Source organism: Mitosporidium daphniae, assembly GCF_000760515.2.
Source record: "Mitosporidium daphniae strain UGP3 chromosome Unknown contig-59, whole genome shotgun sequence".
Classification (NCBI taxonomy): domain Eukaryota; kingdom Fungi; phylum Microsporidia; genus Mitosporidium; species Mitosporidium daphniae.
In genome coordinates, this window is record NW_013546179.1 from 1 (window position 1) to 21,596 (window position 21,596).

The 21,596-nt window shown below is 43.7% G+C and overlaps 11 protein-coding genes across 11 annotated transcripts; 4 read left to right on the top strand and 7 right to left on the bottom strand.

Moving 5' to 3' along the window:
- Positions 1–619: 619 nt before the first annotated feature.
- Positions 620–1,327, top strand: DI09_59p10 (uncharacterized protein; the record flags this gene model as incomplete). The annotated part of the gene is made up of 1 exon (XM_013381700.1): positions 620–1,327. One exon carries the CDS (start codon positions 620–622, stop codon positions 1,325–1,327), a length of 708 nt encoding a protein of 235 aa, XP_013237154.1.
- Positions 1,328–1,347: 20 nt separating this feature from the next.
- Positions 1,348–3,009, bottom strand: DI09_59p20 (uncharacterized protein; the record flags this gene model as incomplete). Its single annotated transcript, XM_013381701.1, has 1 exon — positions 1,348–3,009. The coding sequence occupies one exon, from the start codon at positions 3,007–3,009 to the stop codon at positions 1,348–1,350; it is 1,662 nt and encodes a 553-aa protein (XP_013237155.1).
- A 213-nt stretch (positions 3,010–3,222) lies between these two features.
- DI09_59p30 (uncharacterized protein) lies at positions 3,223–5,781 on the top strand (the record flags this gene model as incomplete). The annotated part of the gene is made up of 4 exons (XM_013381702.1): positions 3,223–3,461; positions 3,780–4,299; positions 4,363–4,980; positions 5,128–5,781. The coding sequence occupies 4 exons, from the start codon at positions 3,223–3,225 to the stop codon at positions 5,779–5,781; spliced, it is 2,031 nt and encodes a 676-aa protein (XP_013237156.1).
- An 89-nt stretch (positions 5,782–5,870) lies between these two features.
- On the bottom strand, positions 5,871–8,600 carry DI09_59p40 (DUF563 domain-containing protein; the record flags this gene model as incomplete). Its single annotated transcript, XM_013381703.1, has 1 exon — positions 5,871–8,600. The coding sequence occupies one exon, from the start codon at positions 8,598–8,600 to the stop codon at positions 5,871–5,873; it is 2,730 nt and encodes a 909-aa protein (XP_013237157.1).
- Positions 8,601–9,229: 629 nt separating this feature from the next.
- On the bottom strand, positions 9,230–11,128 carry DI09_59p50 (uncharacterized protein; the record flags this gene model as incomplete). The annotated part of the gene is made up of 1 exon (XM_013381704.1): positions 9,230–11,128. One exon carries the CDS (start codon positions 11,126–11,128, stop codon positions 9,230–9,232), a length of 1,899 nt encoding a protein of 632 aa, XP_013237158.1.
- A 108-nt stretch (positions 11,129–11,236) lies between these two features.
- On the bottom strand, positions 11,237–12,558 carry DI09_59p60 (RNI-like protein; the record flags this gene model as incomplete). Its single annotated transcript, XM_013381705.1, has 2 exons — positions 11,237–11,997; positions 12,078–12,558. 2 exons carry the CDS (start codon positions 12,556–12,558, stop codon positions 11,237–11,239), a joined length of 1,242 nt encoding a protein of 413 aa, XP_013237159.1.
- Positions 12,559–12,620: 62 nt separating this feature from the next.
- On the bottom strand, positions 12,621–13,143 carry DI09_59p70 (uncharacterized protein; the record flags this gene model as incomplete). Its single annotated transcript, XM_013381706.1, has 3 exons — positions 12,621–12,919; positions 12,949–13,017; positions 13,047–13,143. 3 exons carry the CDS (start codon positions 13,141–13,143, stop codon positions 12,621–12,623), a joined length of 465 nt encoding a protein of 154 aa, XP_013237160.1.
- A 13-nt stretch (positions 13,144–13,156) lies between these two features.
- On the bottom strand, positions 13,157–13,618 carry DI09_59p80 (uncharacterized protein; the record flags this gene model as incomplete). Its single annotated transcript, XM_013381707.1, has 1 exon — positions 13,157–13,618. One exon carries the CDS (start codon positions 13,616–13,618, stop codon positions 13,157–13,159), a length of 462 nt encoding a protein of 153 aa, XP_013237161.1.
- Positions 13,619–13,843: 225 nt separating this feature from the next.
- Positions 13,844–16,930, top strand: DI09_59p90 (exoribonuclease II; the record flags this gene model as incomplete). The annotated part of the gene is made up of 1 exon (XM_013381708.1): positions 13,844–16,930. One exon carries the CDS (start codon positions 13,844–13,846, stop codon positions 16,928–16,930), a length of 3,087 nt encoding a protein of 1,028 aa, XP_013237162.1.
- A 109-nt stretch (positions 16,931–17,039) lies between these two features.
- On the bottom strand, positions 17,040–17,919 carry DI09_59p100 (uncharacterized protein; the record flags this gene model as incomplete). The annotated part of the gene is made up of 4 exons (XM_013381693.1): positions 17,040–17,280; positions 17,315–17,460; positions 17,515–17,643; positions 17,803–17,919. 4 exons carry the CDS (start codon positions 17,917–17,919, stop codon positions 17,040–17,042), a joined length of 633 nt encoding a protein of 210 aa, XP_013237147.1.
- Positions 17,920–18,134: 215 nt separating this feature from the next.
- Positions 18,135–20,986, top strand: DI09_59p110 (subunit Srp68 of signal recognition particle; the record flags this gene model as incomplete). Its single annotated transcript, XM_013381694.1, has 4 exons — positions 18,135–18,854; positions 19,157–19,220; positions 19,298–20,601; positions 20,678–20,986. The coding sequence occupies 4 exons, from the start codon at positions 18,135–18,137 to the stop codon at positions 20,984–20,986; spliced, it is 2,397 nt and encodes a 798-aa protein (XP_013237148.1).
- Between the last annotated feature and the right edge of the window lie 610 nt (positions 20,987–21,596).

Genomic DNA, 21,596 nt, shown 5'->3' on the forward strand with positions numbered 1-21,596 from the left:
TCTATTTTGGAAATGTCAAAGTTTGAAGGCAGCGAAAATACAGGATATTCAAGTGGACCCAAAAGCGGTTTGAAGATCCTGGTAAAAGAATATTTTGCGTGTGGATCTGAGGGCTCAGAAATGGCATTCTTTTCATACTCGCTTTTATATTTCGTCGATTTCTTCCGCTTTCCATTCAAATATGGCAGTAAATTACACCTTTTTTAGGGATTTTTTGTTGATTCCACTAAAGTTCCACGACTACCTATTTTGGAGAGTCTATCGGTCCGGGATATTTGCCTTTTTACAAAAATTTTCTTCCTGTGCCATTGTCATTGTATTTATCCTGGTGCTGCTGCCGATTCTTTATGCAAAATATAAAAGCGAGTATGAAAAGAATGCCATTTCTGAGCCCTCAGATCCACACGCAAAATATTCTTTTACCAGGATCTTCAAACCGCTTTTGGGTCCACTTGAATATCCTGTATTTTCGCTGCCTTCAAACTTTGACATTTCCAAAATAGAAATATACCCATTTCCGCTCGCAAACAGCGTGTTGAAGGTATTGTGCAATTCCTTTTATCCTCTCCTTTTGCTTTGGATATTTACCTTCATCCACGGCATTTTAATTGTACATGTTATGTCCATATTTCCTCTTGACTCCCACACTCAAATGCAATATGCCGCCAGTGTAATATATTCCAAATCAATCACCTTCCCCAACATGATCGCAAGAGTTGTGATAAACTCTGCCCTAGAGCTGTTTATGTTGCAAATCGAGTGTAGTAGCGATCCTTCCATGGCTTCCTATGTTTTGTCCATCGTTTGGTGTGGCATGTGGTACTTTTTCAAATCCCTTTTATCGGAACTACTGCTGGACTTGAAAGATTCAAATGCACTCTTTTTGTTGGTTTGCGCCATGATGCTACTTTCTATTACCACCTCAATAGTCAAATCGAGCCGCTATATGCCTGCATTTTTCAAGTACATGACTAGCACTAGCTCATTTGATATCCTCAATGGAGTCTTACTGTTTCTTATTGGGCTGCTTTTACTGGCATATTGCGGCGTATTTGAGGCTAATTCCTCTACTAACTTTGAGTATTTCTCGCATAAATACATTCTCAGGGCAATCGCTCGGCTTTATTACTTTATCAGCCGAGAATTTAAAATATCGGTTTCCAAATTTATCACAATAGACTTTATGAAAATCATGGCTAGGATGAATCTGCCTTCAGGCATCACACATCCCATTTTGGCTTTGGAGCATTTTTATGCAGGTGTCAGGCCGGTATTTCTACTTTTTGATATCTGCCCAAGATTCCTTTCAGAGTTTTTACAAGAATAACATAGAATACGGCGAGACCATCACAATCTAAAGATATATTTGACAACATGATATTTGAGCAGTCTAAAATAATAAAATAAATTTCGTTGCACATAGGAAAAGAAAAAGATAGGCGTGAAACTGGTCTTAAGGTCGTCAAAATTTGGTTTCAAGGCGTGTGCACAAGCAAGGCCAACTGCGGCAATATATCTCATTAGCGGATCGTGCTTTTCTGGATCAGAAAGCGTAAAGTTTAATGAAACCAGAAGATCGTTTGTTTTAAGAACTAGCAAAAGATCTCTTTGTATCGATTCAAAGATAAATGTGATGAGGCCTAGCCGTTCTGGAGTAATTAGAGGGGTAATGGATATGTTTTTAACACAAGATGAGGGAGAAGAGGAAACATTGAAGCCAAACTCAAGGGCCTTCCACGATCTGCGGGACAGGACGGAGGACAGCAGTCGATGAGCCTTTTGCCCATCCCTGGTCAATGGTTCTAATTGCTCAGAGTATCTTGAGGTAGATGATCTTGCGGGACAGAGCGTATGGAGGCTTTCAATTAGTCCTTGTTCATCCCCCTCAATGAGCGAGAGCCATAGTTTTGCATATGACTTGCGAATATCATCGGAAAGCTCTTTGTAAAGTCCATGGTCAAGAATGGCCAGTTGGTACTTTTCGCCACAAGAGGCTGGCCTGACAAGCTTGAAATTTCCAAGATGTGGATCACAATGGACCCATCCATATCTAAAAATCAAATTGGTAAAGCATCTGTTGATGGCATCCATGACCTGTGTCCTGATTGAAGAATCTTCTATTGAACACCCAAAATCATCAACAAATTCCATGACAAGCAGCTTTTTGGAACAAAACTCCAAGAGGGGCTTTGGAACACACAGTGTGATCTGATTGCTTGATCCAAACAGAAAATTATAAAGCGACGATTGTTCTTCCAAATTCAATTCGTCAACAATTTCCCGCGTTCTTAGAGCATTTGTTGCTTCGTGCAAAAAGTCAATTTCCTTTGGAAGGTTTTCCGAAATCTCCTCAGCTAGCCATTGAAGCGTAAAGCTTGGAAACAGGTTTTTTAACACCCTAGCGAACATCCCCACTGCCTGAATGTCAAGCGGGGCAAATTTCTCGACAAGCGGATGTTGTACCTTTACCGCCACAACTTGAGATGAATCCTTCAAAACAGCGCGATGGACTTGAGCAAGCGATGCAACGCCAACGGGGATCTCATCAAACGAGGAAAACACGGCGTCGATGCTGGAAATATTTAGTGCTTGGCAAATGACCCGATGCACCTGATCAATTGGGGTCTGAAAGGCCCTGCTTTGGAGGCACTTGAGAACTTGGCAATATTCAGACGGAACAAGGTAATCCAGTGTGGAGATATGCTGCCCAAGTTTGATGAAAACCCCGCCGTTTTTTTGGCACAGCTCCAAAAGTCGCATGGCTGAGCGATGATGGATGGAGGGCAGAGACCAATATTCTTGATCAAGAGAGAATTTGGCATTGCTCGTATTATGATAATGTGCTAATACTTCGGCAAATTTGTATTCAACAATAATGGCTCCAATTGTTGAAAAGACCCTGGAGTATCGCGTTGATATATCAAGATAATCTCTAGATTCGTGTATCTTGGTATTCAGGTTTTCTGCATCACTGAAAATATAGAATGATGAAAACACGGAAAGCAGCATAATTGGACGTTTGTTTTTGAGTCTGAATATCCCCCAACGCATTTAGTGCATACAACGAAAATATTCAATCTAAAGGAACAAAATTTGAAGCGAAATATTTACTCAAATTGGGGCTCGAGGTTTGGCATAGGCTCCCAAAACCCTAACCCTTAAATTTTAGGGTTGGGGGCCCATGGTATGTCAAATCGGATCAGTTAATTTAAAGAATTTAAAATGCCCCAAGAAATCGATCCGCTCGATGCATTTATGAGCTCATTACAGCCACAAATCGATAAAGACCTTGCACATTCGCTTTCTGGATTTTCATCCCAAAATATAAAGCCTACCATCCAGCCTGTTATTGACGACTCTAGTAGCGACGATGAATCTGCCTTTGAGGTTGAACAGGCCAAGGCAATCAAGGCCATTGGGACGGATCCCCTGCTCTCTGCAACTCCAGAGCAAATCATGGCGTAAGTCCGCCGTTTTTATTGCCTTTTTTGCTAGAATGGCTCAGAAGAAGGCCAAAAAGAAAGATGTTCTGTCCATTGACCATTCGGCTATTGAGTATGGGTCTGTAAGAAAAAATTTTTATACCGAAACCACGGAGCTCCAAAATCTTAGTGAAGAAAAGGTGCGAGCCATTCGCCAGTCGCTTAACAACATGAGGGTTAAGGTATCTTTTACGCCGTCGATTTTTCTAGGGCCAGAATATTCCAAAGCCGTTCCTAAAGTGGACACAATGCGGGTTGCCTCAAAAAATGTTGGGTTTTCAGATTTTTATGTCGTAGGTTGGACATCTTACGAGGATTTCTAAACTTTGACAAACCGACTCCAATTCAATCTCAAGCAATCCCGGCTTTGATGTCTGGGCGAGACGTGATTGGAATAGCCAGAACCGGTAGCGGAAAAACAATTGCATACCTTCTTCCTTTATTTAGACATGTCCGCGACCAGCGACCAGTGTCTTCCTCGGAGGGCCCAATTGCCCTTGTTTTGACGCCCACCCGTGAATTGGCCGTCCAAGTAGGTGGGGAAACCAAAAAGCTGGCACATGCTTTTGGTGTCAAGGTTGTTTGTGCGTATGGCGGTTCATCGATTAAGGACCAAATTGGAGAGCTGAAAAGGGGTGCTGAAATTCTGATCAGCACTCCAGGGCGGCTCATTGATCTTCTTACGGCAAATGCTGGCCGTGTATTAAACCTACGAAGGGTCACTTTTGTGATTATTGATGAGGCCGATAGGATGTTTGATATGGGGTTTGAGCCACAGATTACAAAAATCATGGAGCTTATTCGTCCTGACAAGCAGGTTGGGATGTTCTCGGCTACGTTTCCTCGAGCAGTAAGCATCCCCTTTAATATGGCCCCTTAGATGGAACAATTGGCCAAAAAAATATCCACTCGTCCCATCGAAATAATGGTTGGCGGTCGAAGCACTGTAAATACAGACATCATACAAGATGTCCGAATCGTTCCGGAAGAGAAAAAGTTTTTCCTGCTGCTAGAGATTCTGGGAAAGTGGGCCGAAGAAAATACCAACAGCGACTATTCCACCAGATGCCTTATTTTTGTTGACCGGCAAGATGACGCTGACCTCTTGTTTAAAGATTTGCTAAGAAAAGGCCACATTTGTATAGCCATCCATGGCGGGAAAGACCAGTCTGATAGGGATTCTGCTTTTGTTGATTTCAAGAATGGCACAATTCCAATTCTGATCGCTACAAGCGTTGCCTCCAGAGGTCTGGATGTTCGCGAGTTAAATCTTGTCATCAACTATGATTGTCCCAACCACATGGAAGATTATGTTCATCGAGTTGGACGAACCGGGCGCGCAGGAAACAAAGGAACAGCGATCACCTTTATATCCCCGGACCAAGAAAGATTTGCCGTAGATATTTCTCGTGCCCTAAGCATGTCAAATGCGCCTGTTCCGCCAGCTTTGGCGCAAATGGCAAGCAGTAAGCATTGGGGTGCCCTTTTCTTTTTTAGGGTTCATGGAAAAGGTTAAAAAAAAGGAGGCGCAATATTCTGCATATGGATATGGGGGCAAGGGGCTTGAACGGATTGAAGTGGAGCGAGATAAGGCCCTCAAGGTGCAAAAATCGGTACGTTTATTTTCCATAACGATGGTCGCTAGTCATTTGGAGAAGATCTTTCGGACGATGAAGACCACCTATCTTTGTCGAAGAAGGATGCCTCTTCCTCGCCAGAGATCGATGATGGCCAGGAGCCTAAAAAGAGGCCAAAACTGGCCACCATTGGTGCTGCCGATGGATCGGCAATTTCGGGCCCATCGAAAATGTCATTGGAGGATTCCAAGCAGCTTGTGGAAGACATTGCCAGCAAGATCAATTCTCGAGTCAAGGCCTCGGAATCATCGCAGGCTTCTCTTAATCAGCTGAAGTTGGGGCAGGAAAGATTCACCCAACTTACCTCGGCCTCGTCTGGGGATGTTGTACAAGTGTTTGAGGGCGACAAAGTGCGACACTTCAAATGCGAGATCGATATCAATGACTATCCACAATATGCGAGATGGAAAGTTACCTCTAAAGACGTGATGCTTGCAATTCAAGAGACCTGCTATTGCTCCATGGTTGTCAGAGGAACGCATATTCCACAGAACAAGACAAACCCGTCTGGCGAGAGGCGCCTTCATATTGTCATTGAGGGCGATAATGAACTCTCCATATTGCGGGCAAGAAAAGATCTGCTGGAAATCATCATTGAAGCTACATCGGAGGCTCTGCTGAAGGGCGCAGGATCGGAGCCCGGCAAATATTCCATCTTATAAATAATTATTCTTAATGCATAGAGGGGTGCCATATGATGCACTTAATTGCCGGGCACCCGGTCACATTAGGGATACTTTATTCAAGAATTCTAGAAAAAAAAAGTGCGTGAGCTACTGTTTTGAGTTCCGCCACGGGAGTCTACGATGGATCTGGTAAACGAGGAGAATCGGTTGCCAATAAAAACATGTGATAGCGAGCAAATTTGTTGATCCACCAAAGCCCAAATGTTGGTGTCAAGAAGCCCCAGCAGGGTGACCACAGAAAGCGGGCGTACTGGGGGAATCGTCATGTGTGAAAATAAAATGGACTTTAGCAGATAGGTAATTTGGACGTTAAAGGTAGCATTAAGCGCGGCCCTATCAACCAACTTGGATTGGAGAAGAGAGAGCGACACCATGGAATACTTGCGATCCCTGTTGACGAAGTTCATAAAGTTGGGGCCAAAGACAGCATTGGTGGAAATGTAGAGAGGTATCTTTCGCCCTGAATGGTCCCCAAAAGAGGTAGAAACCGAAGCCAGCCTCCGGCGAATTATGTTTGGAGTTTGCCAACAGCTGTTCCAAAACGGACTACGCGCACGGATTCGATGGTCAAATTTTGAACTGGCCGTGTAGTAGTTGAAATCTTTAGTACACTTTCCGAAATAGTCTCCCCGACGCAAATGAATGGCAATAAATTGGCGATGCAAAGAAGCTTCGGCAATCAGAAGGGCGGTCAGTCTTTTGATTTCGGGACGCGGAATCAGATAGGATCGAATGCTGGCGTACTTGTGCGACATAAAAAAGTCTTTATATTGGAGCTGTGGATAGGTCACTTCAGTTCCAAAGTTGTAGAACTGGAACATATTGCCGAGCAGCAAAAACTGCGATGCATTATACAGTGTGGAATAGCTGTCCAAAAAACCGGATTTTGACGAGTTGTGGCCTGGACTCTCGTCTACATATGCAAGTGAGGGGAGGAAAAGAACATCGTGATAATATTCAAGAGTTTGGTTGGGCGAAATATTAATGCTATTGAAGGCAGAACAAGCGTGAATCGTTCCTAAAAGGGACCTGATTGTGTTTCTATAAGACGACCAGACGATTTTAAGCGGCCTGGTGCTTTGCTGCTTCTTGATGTATGCGGAAAAGGCCAATGTTTCAAGAATGTTGGAAAAGTTGTATTCATCGATGACAGAACAAATGGGGTTTTCATTGAAACGATCCGAGTCAAAGTAAATGCCGAATGGGTTCCACCGAAACTTGGAAACCTCAAATAGAGCCAGGTTGGCGGATCGCTCCTTTTTGTAGCCGATTTTGGGCAAAGGCAGGATTCTGTTCAGCTTCTGTGCAATGGCACATGCAGACATCAGCCCCTGGACCTGGTTATTTAGCTGCTCCCACGGGGCAAAGAGCAAAAATTTAAGCTTATCCTTTTGGAAATCAAGAGCCACCTGCAATAGCGATAATATGGACGGTATGTGGACAACAACATCTCGCCTACGGTACATTTCCTTTGAGGAGACGCTTTCCCAATTGATGACGTCAAAAATCCCGTTGCGGGTGGTGTACTTTTCCTGCCAAGAGAGGTACAAAGGAAATGGAGAAAGCCCCGGGCTTTGGCGCCCAGCTTGATGGTCTGGGACGCCCCCGATGATTTTGATAAGATTTTGGTAGATTGCCTTTTTGATGCCGGTGGGAAAGATCTCAATGACCGTTGCATTTGGCCGCATCCATAGCGAATGGATCATGCTAGCTCCATGAACAGCAATCAGGATGTCGGAATGGTAAGCCGTTGCTATCTGCTCCTCAATAGACAGGGTTTCCAGAGAAATCACATTTATCTTACAAGGAAGGGCACGGAGGGCAGATATAAGTGCATCCAAATTGAGCATAGCTCTCGAGGCATTTTCGGGCCTTTTAATAAGCGTGATAACTGGAATAGAAGAGAGACGTCCGCTCCGATCTTTGTCGTCCATCAGGCTATTAAATATCAGCTCACGGGTCAGTTTGATTGCAGTGTTCCTTCTACCTATACGGCTTTCGGGATCGTTTTGCGCATTTTGGATGTTTGTAATTTTGAGCTCTGGAACTTTGAAATGATCGGAGGAGCCCAGAAGGAGGGTTCGGAAAACTCTTGAAGCCGGCAATTGGGAAGGAAACATCGGTTCGATCGAAAAGTCGGTCACCGATCTTAATATCTTCTCAAACGGAAGCTTGTCATCAAGCCGGTTTTTCCGAACGGTGTCTGCGCCTTGTAAAAGGTATTCGCTGTGGGCATAAAAGTACTTGAAGTGCGTGGGATTCGAAAAATTTGTCAGTTGAAGCTCCAAGGCAGAAAATACCGATGAAGCGGCCGAATAAAACACGCGCATAATATTTCTCCACAGGGGCATGCCAAGCAGAGAGGGTTCCTCGATCGCCACCATTTGACCCCCCAGCGCTTTGCTAAGCGAGTGGGGACTGTAGTGGATAAAAATGGGGATGAATATGCGTTCAATATCTTTATCGGTCTTCACAAACCTAGCAAGCTGAAGATGATATGAAGTGGCATTAAAAACACCTGATGAGAAAGAAAGTGCATCAAACCATGCAATTGGAGACAAAAACCCAATGCCAAGTTTGATGGGCCTTGGCACCGTATCCAACGGGGATTGCAACAGCAAATGTAGGGATCCATTAGAAGCAGCAGATTGGTACAGATTGGTCAGTTTGCACGCACCAAACCACTCTAAGCAGCTGACTTTGGAAACAGCAATGCCATCCAATGGGTCAGAAAGAGCCTGGGCATCGCCAAGGACGAAACACAACAGCAAAACTGCGAAGCCATGGACTTTCATAAAAAGTTAGCCCATCAATAAAAGCATAAACAACTTCCCCTTAAGGCATGCGGCCAACAAGGGGGCAGCGCATTCACGCTTGAAAATGAAAACATTCGGGCTTTTAAATTTTAAAATCTTGACAAACATAAGTGCTGCGCACATCAAAACCGAGCTGGTCTTACTGGACCGAATCATGTGGAAAATCAGGAACCAGCACCGCAGGAGCCACCTGTTCAAGAAGCTTTCCATGTTTCGCAAAAAGGTCGTGCATGTTCAAAGTCTTTCGCCTGCCCTTGAAAAAATCCTGGCCTCTTTACTGGCAACCATTGAAGATAACTTGAGCCGATACCAGCTCGTTCCGTTGAGCGTGGTGGTTTTGGGCGTAATATCTAGGATATTTAGCCTTCTAAAGCAGCTGGAAAACGCGTCCACACTTGAGGAGGATATTGGCAGCCCCGTTTGCACCGAAGAGCGCCTTGCTTTATCGGCACAGCCGATTTCGTCCCTCGGGGGAGGCAAACGCAAATCTCGGCCCCACAAAAAGCCAAAAAACGGCAGTACTGACGAAATCGATCAAATTTTCGGCACGCTTGATAGTAAAGTTCAATGATTTAATAATTAAACAAATACAATAAGACTATTCCCTCTCAGGAGGACTCTCCGCCTCTGGTTGAGTTGATCCAACAAAGCATCAATTCGACTTGAAGCAAATGTGATTTTGGCAGCCCAGAGATTTCAATATAGCCAGGAACGGTGCTCTGAAAATGGCCGCCATCTTTACCGCCATCTTTACCGCCATCTTTACCGCCATCTTTATCACCATCTTTACCGCCATCTTCATTTCTCTCTCGCTCTAGAAAGTCAATTTTTACACCGGTTTGTCGCACAATTCTTGCAAAGTCGCAATGGTGCACGCTTGGGAACCTGTTTTTGATGGTAACCTTTTCTTTCAAAATCTCCATATGAGGGAGATGGGAGTATAGTAATCCAGGGCAGTCTGGGGTGCCGGGCCCGGTTGGGATCGATGCCGGCTCACTTGAAGCGCAAAGTTCAGCAGAGTTGTATGGGCTGTCAACACAGGAACATCGTTGGCGAGTGCTCATCGTGACGATTGATTTCCACGATTCAATTAGGGCTTGTTTGACATTTGCAACGGACTCTTTGCAAATATTGTAAATGCTAGAAGATATGACAACCTCCCAAGAAGGAGAGCTCATGTACCTGGGGAAAGATACACGAACAGAACCGTTGCCAAATGTTTTCAAAATCGACTGAAGTCGGGCCCCAGCAATTCCAATCATCGGCGAGTGGAAACATCTTGGAATTAAAATCGTTGCACTATAAACGGGTTTTTGGAGAACAAAAGTTGTCGATTTTTCTTCCGGCATTTTTTGTACATTTTCAACAGAAAACAGGCGCAAGAAAAACATAACCAAATCAATGCCTTCACGATCGCCAAATAAAACAAGTTTGCTTTGTAAACTGTGCATCTGAATATTAACAAAAGTCTGCTCTGAAAGGGTTTTAACATAATGCATCCCGAGTTTCTCCAATCTTCGCAAGGCTTCGGTGTTCAACAATACTTCCGATGTGGTGAGGACGCATAGCTTAAATAGCAATTCTCGTCGAGCAGAAGCGACGTCCAATAAAATTGAATCTGTCGGCATCTCTCCAAGCGCAACACTGTGCAACCAACTTTGCAAAACAGGCTTTGAGTTTTCAATGTAATTTTTTTCAGACGTGGCGATTTCTCCGTTCGATGCACCCAATAAATCTATGATCAGGGAATCGGATTTTATAACAACGCTTATTTTCGAGGCGTCATTGAAGCTTTTGAGCTTCTTTTTGGCAATTGAAGATATAATGGCCTCGTAATCTATTTTTGGCTTCAACCCCGAAAAGGGGATAAAGATTTTCGAAATGGCATATGTTTCCTTTGAAATGTTATCTAAACTGGGCTTTTTGTAAATGTCAAGAGATTTTTGTCGTTCAGCCTGGTCCTTTTGCATTGGTGAGCTTGAAGTGGGGGATCCCGCAAAAAAGCCCGGGGGCGGACCTAAAGTGATGGTTTGTTTTTGCTTTTCCATAGAAGCCTCGAGAGATTGCGATAAAGGTGATAGCGGAGGAGAGATTCCCAAAGTGATGTTCTGTGCTTTTGTTTTGGTGACATAAGGGGGTGAAAACTCCAATGGAAGGCCCCATATTTCAGACAGGATGCTATTGGTGTTAAACTCATCATCTTTAAACAGCCTCTCACAGGGATGCGAGTCGCTTAAAGAGGGTTCGAAATGATGACTTTGACCCAAAGATTGTATAGAACCTGCTGCATTTTGTGATTGGGGTTCATTAAGAAGCCCTTTGGGGCTAAAATGAATGTTTTGGTCGCTTGGCTGGAATAAATGACGGTTATATGGCGGAAATTGTGCATTGACCTCCTGCTTGGGCACGCGAAAGTTTTCTTTAGGCATCTTGGAAAGTTTAGGCGAGCTACCATCATTATTATTAAGGCGGTATTGACGATCGGAATCATCCCTAGACTTGGACATTTTTAATTTTATAAAAATTTCAAGTTTATTTAATTAAACGTGGCCAATCAAGACAGACGGGTAAAATGTACCAAATGAATGGGCACATGCCAACAAAGGGGGAGGGGGTTAATTTTCTAATTTTATTAGCAAAAGTTGAAGCCAAAAATCCTCCAATCGATTTTTGATGATTGCCTGAAGTTCGGAAACACTCATCAAGTTTGAGTACAAGGCCTTGGATTCTGTTGTTGAAAGCAGCCTCAGCTGGTGCAGCAATATGGACTTGTCTTCTACTTGATCGATAGAGGATTGGTCGAGTAAAAGAATATTCTGAGGGTCCAAATCTCCATAGTAGCTAGAGATGCCGATAAGAGAGGCTTTTCTTGCAATTATTTCAGATGATATTTTTGAGGGAAACTTTAGGGTTTTAAATGACCGAAGAGTGTTACACATGCTTTTCGCATAGCCAAGTAGGCCCTCGAATGTTATAGATGTGTTGTCTAGGTTTAGCTCTGTTAAATTTGGAAACTTTTTTATACTCTGGAAAGAAGAATCCGATATTAGCAGGTTTCCATCAAAGTTCAAGCGTGAAATGGACGCTAAAAAGCCGTTCGACATGTTGCTTAAAGCCTCCAAATGTTTGTCAGTTAAATTAGTGTTGGTGAGGTTGAGATTTGTTAAGTGTGTCAAAGAGTTCAACATGGCCACATTTCGTACAGAAAAATGCACATTAGACAAGTTTAGCTCTGTCAGGTTTTGTATGAGTGAGCTTTTGGAGCCTAGCAGTGAAAATAGGCTGTCGATGTCCGATGAAGAGGGACAACAGGTAGGGAGGATCGGAAGATCGGAACGCTCATATTTAGTTCCAAATGAGTTGGACAAATCTAAGGCTTTTATTTCAAGCCGGTCCGATATTTTGTTGATGTATGAAATGGTTAACGCTCCTAGCCATTAAAGAGATAGGTAATACCGTTGGAGGATAAACTTGCCAATTGCTTTTGGAGACAAGCTGCTCCAAACAGCTTTTTGTCTAAATCTCCATGCAGGCTTTCATTGTGTAAGTTTAAGTAGGTATCTGAAAGTGGCGAGCGATTGATGGACGTCACCCTTTTGCTCAAATATTTTGAAAGAGGTGTCTGAGGAGACTTACAATCAAGTTTTGTAGGCATAACAACGTTGTCGATGGGATGAAGCATTAGGGTCGACTTGCCCTTCCGTTTAGAAGAGTCACTCGATAAATATCGAATGCCAGATTTGTCTTTAGATTGACGGATCGAGCCTGGCATGGCTTTCATATCTAAAACAGACATGTTTGAAATGGATCTTAGAACCGGCCGAGTGAAAACATTCTCCTCGCTCGACAAAACGGAAGGTGCTGACGAGCTCTTGAGGGGCTTTTCCGAGCCATTCCCGCCAACAGGGGTTAGGCCTGATGCATTGATGTGTTGCATGGCAGGGGAAATAAGGCGGCAAAAACAAATGCTTTATTACGGTTTAAATTTTAATTTAAACTTTAAAGGTCAAATTCGGCCATGATATCTGCCTCCAGAAGGCCAAACTCCCTGTTGAGCTCTCGCTTGGTTTTTATGATTCTTTTCCTCTCATCCAAGATTTGACGCTGCTTTCTCAATATCTCGTTCATGGGGATTTTTTCTAGCGTGGGATATGAAATTCCGTGCTGTTGAGTTTCCTCGTTATATTCGCCCAGTAGAACCACATTTTCGCCTCTAATGAGTAGCACCCCTTGGTATTTCTCCCCATACTGGTTATCTATGAAAATCCGCTCAGTTGCCTCTGTGATTGTGATATTTCCTATTTGCAATAAAAATATGGCAGCATACCGAACTGGTCGTATACTTTGAAATTTCCCTCAAACTTTCTTCCATCCTTCAGAGAAATGATTATACGCTCTAATAAAAAAAACGGCAGCAAAATGTACTGTCTAAAAGTAGCTTAAAGTTGATTATCCCGCAAAAGGAATCTGAAAAAACCGAATGGGAACCAGTGAAAGAATCATCAAGCCCAAAATTGTTCATTTTAAAAAATACTTTAAGTGAATTTATTCGTCCTTAGGAGGCTATCCTGTCTTTCCCGTTCCCTTTTTTCTCTGATCAGGCGTTCTGATCTTAATCTATCGTATTCTGAAGAGCCCCCAGCATAGGGTGCATGCTTGCTGCTGGAGTTTGTTTTTGAATACTCGGTGTCTTCAGATTTGCGGGTATTTGTGGCAGACTTGATTTTTAGCAATGGATCTCCCGGTCTGTTTGGATTTAGTTCGACGGCCTCCGTTGGTTGCATATCATACCAAGGGGTCTCTTTTTTGCGCTTGTCGTTTCGAGATACATTCATAGGAATTGAAAACATTTCTTCAACCTTAGCTCTTCTTTCAACCTCTTTTTCAGATGGCGTTTTGTGTTTCAGTATCGTATCGTTTAGGCTATTTCTATAGTCGTCCTCTTTTTGAGATTCCATGTTGTTTTGATGAGAGCGTTTCTGCTTTAAAGAATTCATGACCGAGATTTTCGAGTCAATAATCCGACGGTGGCTTGCCTTTTCTTGTACAATGTCATTTTGCCTTTCGTCTTTTAGAACCTTTTCTTTATTTAGGACATTCTTCACATGCCAGCTAAACGTTAATATATTGAATGTAGTGCCTTTTTTTGGGAAGCAGATTCATAAAAGTAAATTTAATTATTTTTTTGTACTGAAATTAATTGTCCCCCATTTTATTGCAACATGAGCATCGGATGCATAGGCTCTCACAGAAGCCGGGCATTGAACCAAGGGGCTCAGTACATATCCAGGAGAGCTGCTTATTCCGCCGCTTCTGTTAAAACGCCATTTAGAATTGTCCCGATTTCTCCAGATACATTTCCAAGTGATACACTAATGAAAAAACCATCACGACCGCAACTTTCTCGTAAGAAATCCGTGGAGAAGCAAACCTTGAAAATTGTTCCCATCACAAGAAGCTATGAAATGGAATCCAATCTTGGGTCTAACAATTTTAAAAAAGAACCCCGGGAAGCTTCTTCTGTCAATCATGAGGAGCAGCCTTTCCCTTTATTTCATGAAGAGGGCTCTTCTTTATCCTCTTCACAAGCGTTAGATTTCCCTATTTTTGAAAGCATTTCAAAGGAAAAAGATGTAGAGCCTGAGGGCTTTGTGCCGGCCTATGAGCCCGGGGATCTTATTGAGATCGTCGTGCAGAAATCGCGCCATATACTTGGGATTGTGCTTTCCGTTGGCCAGGAAAACACCAATTTATTATATGCGCTCAATTTGACAAATAAGCAAAGTATGGATGATGCCGCGTTTTCGACCTTTTCATTGCAGCAAGTTATGAGCTTCAATGTCAGGTTCAAGGCAAAACGCTGGCTATTTTTACACTCCAACCTGACTCCGGAGCTGATCGATAATATCTTTTCCCTGAAAACACACAAAACTATTAGCTCTCAATTTACAGAAGCAGCACTGCTTTCTCTGAATGCTTTAGGCAAGGCGCTGAAAACGTTCGAGTCTAATTCTTTTCGGGAGCTGCAAAGACTATTACAGATCTTTACATCGTTTGAGAGGGAATATTTAGACCGGCCTTCACTTTCTAGTGCTACTTCAGCACGTTCTTCCCGTGCTCCCGTCTCTATGTTGGTTCGGGGACTGAGTCCTGAGGAATTTCTTTTAGAAAGTGAAAAAATTGCTTCCAATTGCGGCAGTCTTTCAAGGCCGATCTCCATCGAGTCTCTCCATGCAGCTTACCGTTTTTTATTTTGCAACTCGAAATATTTTGTCAAGCCCCCATTTTTGGGTCCAACTGGTCCTTACTTTATGCGTCCTCCTGCCGAAATTGCAAAGATCAATTCGATCCTCTCTTTGCCCCCGCCACAAATAGAGCAATTTAGGGAAAAACTCCGAGCACATTTGAATTGCTGGCACCGTTCTACTGCTGCAAATTCCGTTGCAGGGGTACCCGGTTCATGCTCATCGCCGTCAGAACGACCATCACACAATGTTGGGACCTTTTTTACGTCTGAAACGGACCAGTTGCTCCTGTGGGCACTGCAACGATATGCCTGTTCGCAYAAGTACAATTTAATGGGCATCAACGGGCACCCATTAGCCGATGTTGCCATCCAATGTCTTTCAGGAATATTGGATACCGGTAACGAGGCGGGTGATCTGTATCCTACTCTTGAAAAGAGGGGTCTTTTACCCCCGGACCACAACGTGCACTGGGAGCAGTCCTGTCTGCAATATGAGATTCCTGCAGCGATTGAAGAGGCAGCCTCCAAAGCTATATCCTTAGATAGTTGCAATCAAAGCATTTCCCCCCAAAGTCTGAAGACCTCTCCAGTGCCAATCAGCCTCTCGGCATCTCCTCGGAAAATTCTTCCAGATGGATCCTCTTTWGAGAGTAGAATTGAATTTGGCCATTCGCATCTAGCCATAGCTATAGACTCTGCTGATACCACGGAGGTTGATGACGCACTGTCAGTGGATGATACAACTGAAGCCGATACTTATTGGGGAGTACATGTGCATGTAGCCGACCCCACTGCATTCATACCGATGGGCTCAACATTAGAACGCTGGTGCGCTCAGAGAACTTCCTCAATATATGTGCCCGAAGCAAAAGCTCCTATGCTCCCAGAAACGATGCTTGAGCCGATTTCTCTTGGTGGAAAAAAAGCTTTGACGTACGAGCCGCTGGCCTTCACCTTTTCATTTCAAGTTGACAAGAGCAGTGGTGAAATTCTTAACCACTCGGCCAAAATCCGACCATCCATTCTTCGCAATGTCCAAAGGTTGACATATGAAGATGCCGATGCATTACTTCAACCATGTGATTCCACATCCCCTCTCCCCTCCACCTTACTCTCGCAGCTTGCCCAAGTTGCGAATGCTTTGGCGCGAGCTCGAGGCAACATCGAAGGTGCCTCTTTTCTATCGTTCATACAGAATCGACCATCACCAGAGGTTCGACTGGAGGGGCCTGTCGAAGCGCCGGCCTCTGTTATCCGAATTATCAATAGTAATGACCAAAGCTCCGTTTCTAGACGAATTGTCTCCGAGCTGATGGTCGCAGCTGGCGTAGTTGCGGCTCGGGTTTCTCAGGAACTGAGTCTCCCGGTTCCTTATAGAAGGCAGGACCCTCCAAAAGCGGGATCTCGCTTGGATGCGCTCGCGGAACGAATCGAGTCTGTTTTAAAGATAGAAAAGCAGATGTCGCCTTTGATAAGAGATATTGTTGGTTCTCATTTGGTTAGCACCAGCGGCATTCTCGCCCCATCCAAGGTTTCCCTTGTTGCAGGGGTTCACTGGTCCATGGGTCTCAATGCATATCTCCGCGTAACGTCTCCAATGCGCCGCTATGCGGACATGCTCATCCATTATCAGCTCAAAGCAGCACTTGGGGGATGTGGCTCCTCTAACATCATGCGGAGCGGGGAGCTGATTAGCCGGTTAAGGGATGTCAATGAACTCGAGCCCCAGCTCAAGTCTCTGCAAAGACGGGCCACAAGATTCTGGCTTTTGACATACATTCTTCGTCAGCCAGCCGACAAGATCTGGGATGCTATTGTTCTGGGGGGAAGCCAGCCATCTCAAACGGTCTCTGCATTTACATGTCAGATCTACATTTTGGAGCTATATTCCTCGTTCTCCATAACCATTGATTCTTACATGCTGTCTGCACTTGGCATCGCCTCATTCCAAGAAATCATGGTGCCGGGAACCCAAATCCAAGTCACTGCAGGCGTCGTAAAACGGGATCTCAACCAGGCATCTTGGCACCTAGCTGCAATTGGAAATCGGGCTCGTGGATGAGGCGAGTGGCATTTAAATTAAATAAATCTAAACTGAAGACGGAAAAGAAATTCCGTCCCTAGTGCTGCAATTGGATTCGTAATATTTAGATGCTACATCGATCTTTGGTTTACAAGGGAGGGCATGGGCTATCCATTGGCCCCACTGCGACGCATCCTTCCTTTACCACCTCCTTGTAGAAGGCAAGGAGCTGTGGAACAATAACTTCAAGAACGAGACGCCTTTGCTCTGCATCAGGTACCACCGTCGATATATGCTCATCGGCCTCCTTTGACGCCAGTCTTTTGGATATGGATATCCAAAAGGAAGCTGCTGCCAGCAAGGGCGGATCATATAAAAGCACCAAGGGGCTAAGCATGCTGAGGTGTAAGGAAAAGCACATACCAGTCGCTCAGAATCCGCCAGGCAGCCTGCGATATCTCTTGGGAGATCGACCGAGAAATCAGAATTTCCTTTAGGTATTTGAATGGCTGTTCAACAGCCAGGTCAAAGCAAAGTGTTTCAAGCAGCATGAATTCCATATCGAGCACCTTTGATCGCATGATTTGAAGCTGCTGATGGGAATGAAAACAATAGAAACGTACCTTAACGTCATCAATTAAGATCTTTTGAAGGCCTTCATCACCATCAAAGTAGATGGTAAGGATTTCCTTGATCTTGCGTGGGGTCTCCTCGACCTTTCCAGCAAGGTAAAGTGAGGCTATTGCGAGCAGCTATATGGTTAAGCGGGTTGAAAAAACCTGGCCAAGCTTTTTATCGTGCGTGGCTAGTGCGCGGCGCATAAAAAACCGATGAAGGAATATCTGAGCACAGGTTATAGTGGATTGAGGACTACAAAGTAGGAGAAAAGATACTCACAATTTCAGCCTAACCCCAAGGTCTAGTATGAATTTGCAAAGCAAAAACCGGTCCTTCACTTCTTCTTGATAAGAGATCAGAGGACGAGATGGCGTCCGGTTCTGTAAATCATCCATGGAAAATTTCCACATTTTCATGCGGCACAATTCTGGATAAAAAATTAATTTTTAAAAAGACGGGGACCCATTGCATTTTTGCGACAACTTCATTGGTGTCCAAATGGCCTTCAAAGGGTTGGAATGCATATTTCCGGGGATAGTTTAATGGGTGTATGATGGAGTCTCTCAAATAGGAAAGACGTTCCCAAATTGTCACATGTACGTCAACTGCATTCGTAAATTTTATTATGAAATTTACTAGGGAATCTCTACAATTGATCTCATCCTCTATCATTCACGAAAATCCAACCAATCAATATAGGCTATGCATCCAGGAAAGAGCCAATTTCATCTTGCTTCTGGAGAACATCACTCCGGCCCTGCGCTCATTAGCTTTGTCTCAAATGTCCAAAGGATTTTTAAAGGAATTTAATGCAGATGAGGGTGTGAAAGGTATCACATCTGATCCGGAGAGCCCAGACAATGATCTATTGTTTTCTCTTATCCACCATCTACTTTCAGATAAGCGCTCTAACAATGTTTCTTTTGAGAAACCCGATGCATTCGCAACTGAAGTTTCGTGTGGAGAGCTGGATCTGGGTACACTTTTTTCCACGCTACACGCAGAAATTCTGGAGTTGCACAAGGCCTATCATTTAGGAAAATACGTGCACTGCAAGATGCGCATTAGGGCCTACATGCAATTGGTGCTAACATGCCAAGCGCTCCGAGAATGTTTTTTGTTGTTCGTACAATTTATTTTGCAATTTCTGTTCATTTGGATATCCTGTAATGAAGCAATTGGCAAGCGTGGCAAACTGAATTTCAGATCCGCTCCAAAGAAGAAAGATCTAATTCTGCTTTTGATTTCCGGATATCTGTTTGCGGAGCTGATTTCCAGCGTGAACCAGGTCAATGATGCCGAAAAGCTCTTATTTACAGACGACTACTCTGCTCCTCTTTTGGAGGTAATGTTTTCATTCTCTTAGCTTAGAACCTGTCTCAAGTTCTTTTCCTGCTGTGGAAAGCCAGTAGAAAGCTAATGGTGCGTAACTGCATTTCGGTCCTGGTTCTCTCTTCCGTTTTGGGCAACTCTGAAGCGCTACAAACCCTATCCAGCATGCTTAACAAAAAATCGGAAAGCTTTACGACGATGTCCCGGAAAAAGCGAAGTTTGATGAAGGAAATTTCGGCCAAAATTGACCTGGTCATTGGAGGCAGACCCCCAGTTTCTTGAATAAAAGTCTAAACTTGCAAAACCGCGCCCTAGTTCAAGTTGAATTTAATTTTAATTGTGATGCCTGGCACTGCACTTGGTACACCGCCGCCCTCATGTATGGCCTATGATGAGTCGAGTTTAATTTGTAGTATTTGAGGCAATTAAAATTGCAAAGGAAACCCATCTTACCAGGCGAGGAAGCTATGATGGCTACATGTTGCATTTACTTTCTTAATTGTAGAAAATTTTGTCGCTCCCGCATCTCCACCCTTAGGGCGGGTCAACGCAAGCGGGGTATTCTTCCATGCAAGCCGCTTTTGGAAAATCCATCTGAAGAGATACCATCTTCTAACAAGCTGCAAGCAAAGCGATCGTTTTCCTGTGCAGGCGACTTTGAGATCCTTCTGTGGGGATGTGAAAGAGCCTGGGCATTTAGAATGAAATTAATGGAGTTGCAAATGGAAAATTCCAGAGCACGTTTTTCAATGAAAAAAAAGAGCCGAAGAGCACTTCAGTATGTTTCTTTTCTGGCTGCCCATTCAAATGCAGAAACATATGTGAATAGGCAAGAGCTGCAATGCTATTGGTATTGGATTAGAGCGCACGAACGATTCGATCTGAAGGACTGGAAGATCGCAACGTCGGCCACTGATTGTGCCGAGTCAATATGTAGGGCTCTTCTCAACGATCACTGTTCTTCTGCTGCTTTGGAGCAGTTTTTAGACGATATTTCCCATCTCAAAAAGCTTTTGAAGGTGCGAAGCGCAACTCCCTCCTCTGAGAACCCCAAAAGTAGCCATATTGATAAGCTGGCTGTGGAGCTTGGCTTTATCTCTCTTAAAGGCCTCTCGCTGGATACCCCAAAATCCGCACCTGTTGAGTCACTGCCAAAACAGCACATCATCAACTGGGCTGGATTTGAACTCAAGTTGGTGGACAATTTATTGCTGATGTTCGATAAATTTCTACTTTCTCCTGATTCTTCTGGGCAAAACTTGAAGGGATGGAAACGGATCAGCCCCCATCCCAAAATGGACACTCACATGTTGGAATTTTTGCAATTCCAAAAATTGTGCGCCAAGCTGGCACTTTCGCAGAGCCGTGCATTGGCGCTTTTTGGCCAGCTTGAAAAAATCTTCACCATCAGAGGAAATTCTCGCCAAAAGAAACTCCTATGGACCATCAGAGGATCCATTGAAGAAGTTGTTCGAATATACGAGGAGATCAGGAGTCCGGCAGTTGCACCGATACATTCGAACCAAATCTTCAACTCAGCGATTGATTCCAGAACTTGTCTATTTAAGGCAATTAAGCAGTTGCTAAATTCATATTTCTTTGCGCTCCAGGCAGGACATTCGAAGCCCGCTGTCAAACAGAACCCCAGTAAATCGTCTCTTCTTGCGACAGCAGCCAGGGCCCTTTTAGATATGAAAGAAGCGCTCCCGGAACTGGAATCCAATCTTTTGATCCTTGAAAATTCTTTAGATGTCCTCCGAGTAGGCTGTTTATTTTTTATTTTAGTATCTTAATATTGGCCACTTATCGCCTGGTCCCTTCTTGAGCAAATTCAAGACTTTCCTTGATGGCTCATTGGGTCTTTACATAGCATGCATCAATGAGAAAAGCAATGATGATGGCGATTATACTCTTCTTTCCCGAAGATTGGAGCCTGGAATGCGATGTGTCGATGCAATCAAGTGTCTACAATTGGAGCCTCGTTTGTGTGCTCCAGAGCCTATTTTCTACGATGTTGCATATGAGGTTATTATGGATCAAGCCATTTCTGAAAGTTCCTCGTCGCTTTCCCCTGCCTCTACGTATATGGCGGATCCATCTGCAAGATGGTCCTTTTCCGGAATAGTCAAGAAATTTTGGAATTAGTCAATAAATCCATGGTCAGAGCCATAATGGGCCTCATATTTGGGCCCATAACATACAAATCCGCAGTGAGATGATCTATGCGACAATTCAGTTTGCAGAAATGTTTATTGGTAACAATGGCTCAGATATATATCTAAGCACGGAAGCAAACCGATAATTAAACCATTCGCCCTCTTATTCGCCTTTAACCATCATCGCCAAAATAATAGAATTATGAAAAATAGCATAAACAAACAATAAGCAAAAGGACAAAACAAAGGATAAAGACCAACAAATAAAGAGTAGAGTAACAAATAAAGAGTTCAGCTTGAAAACTAGTAACCATGAAACCCGGTTGTGACAATCGCATATATAGCAAGATGCGATCGAAACTAGCACCTTGGTGCTGTAGGGTTGATGTCTTGGAAGAAAGTTGCATCATTGCAAAAACAAAAGAAAAGCCATTTCTGTGTCCCCATATTCTTCCGCTCAATTTTGACGTCTCGTGGTGGAGACGATAAAATGAAACGAAACCCTATCAGGACAAAGAGATAATTAAAATGGCTTTAAAAAATAAATTTACAGAAATTTCTGGAACATGCTAACCCTATATAAAGCCGTCTGGTTTTCA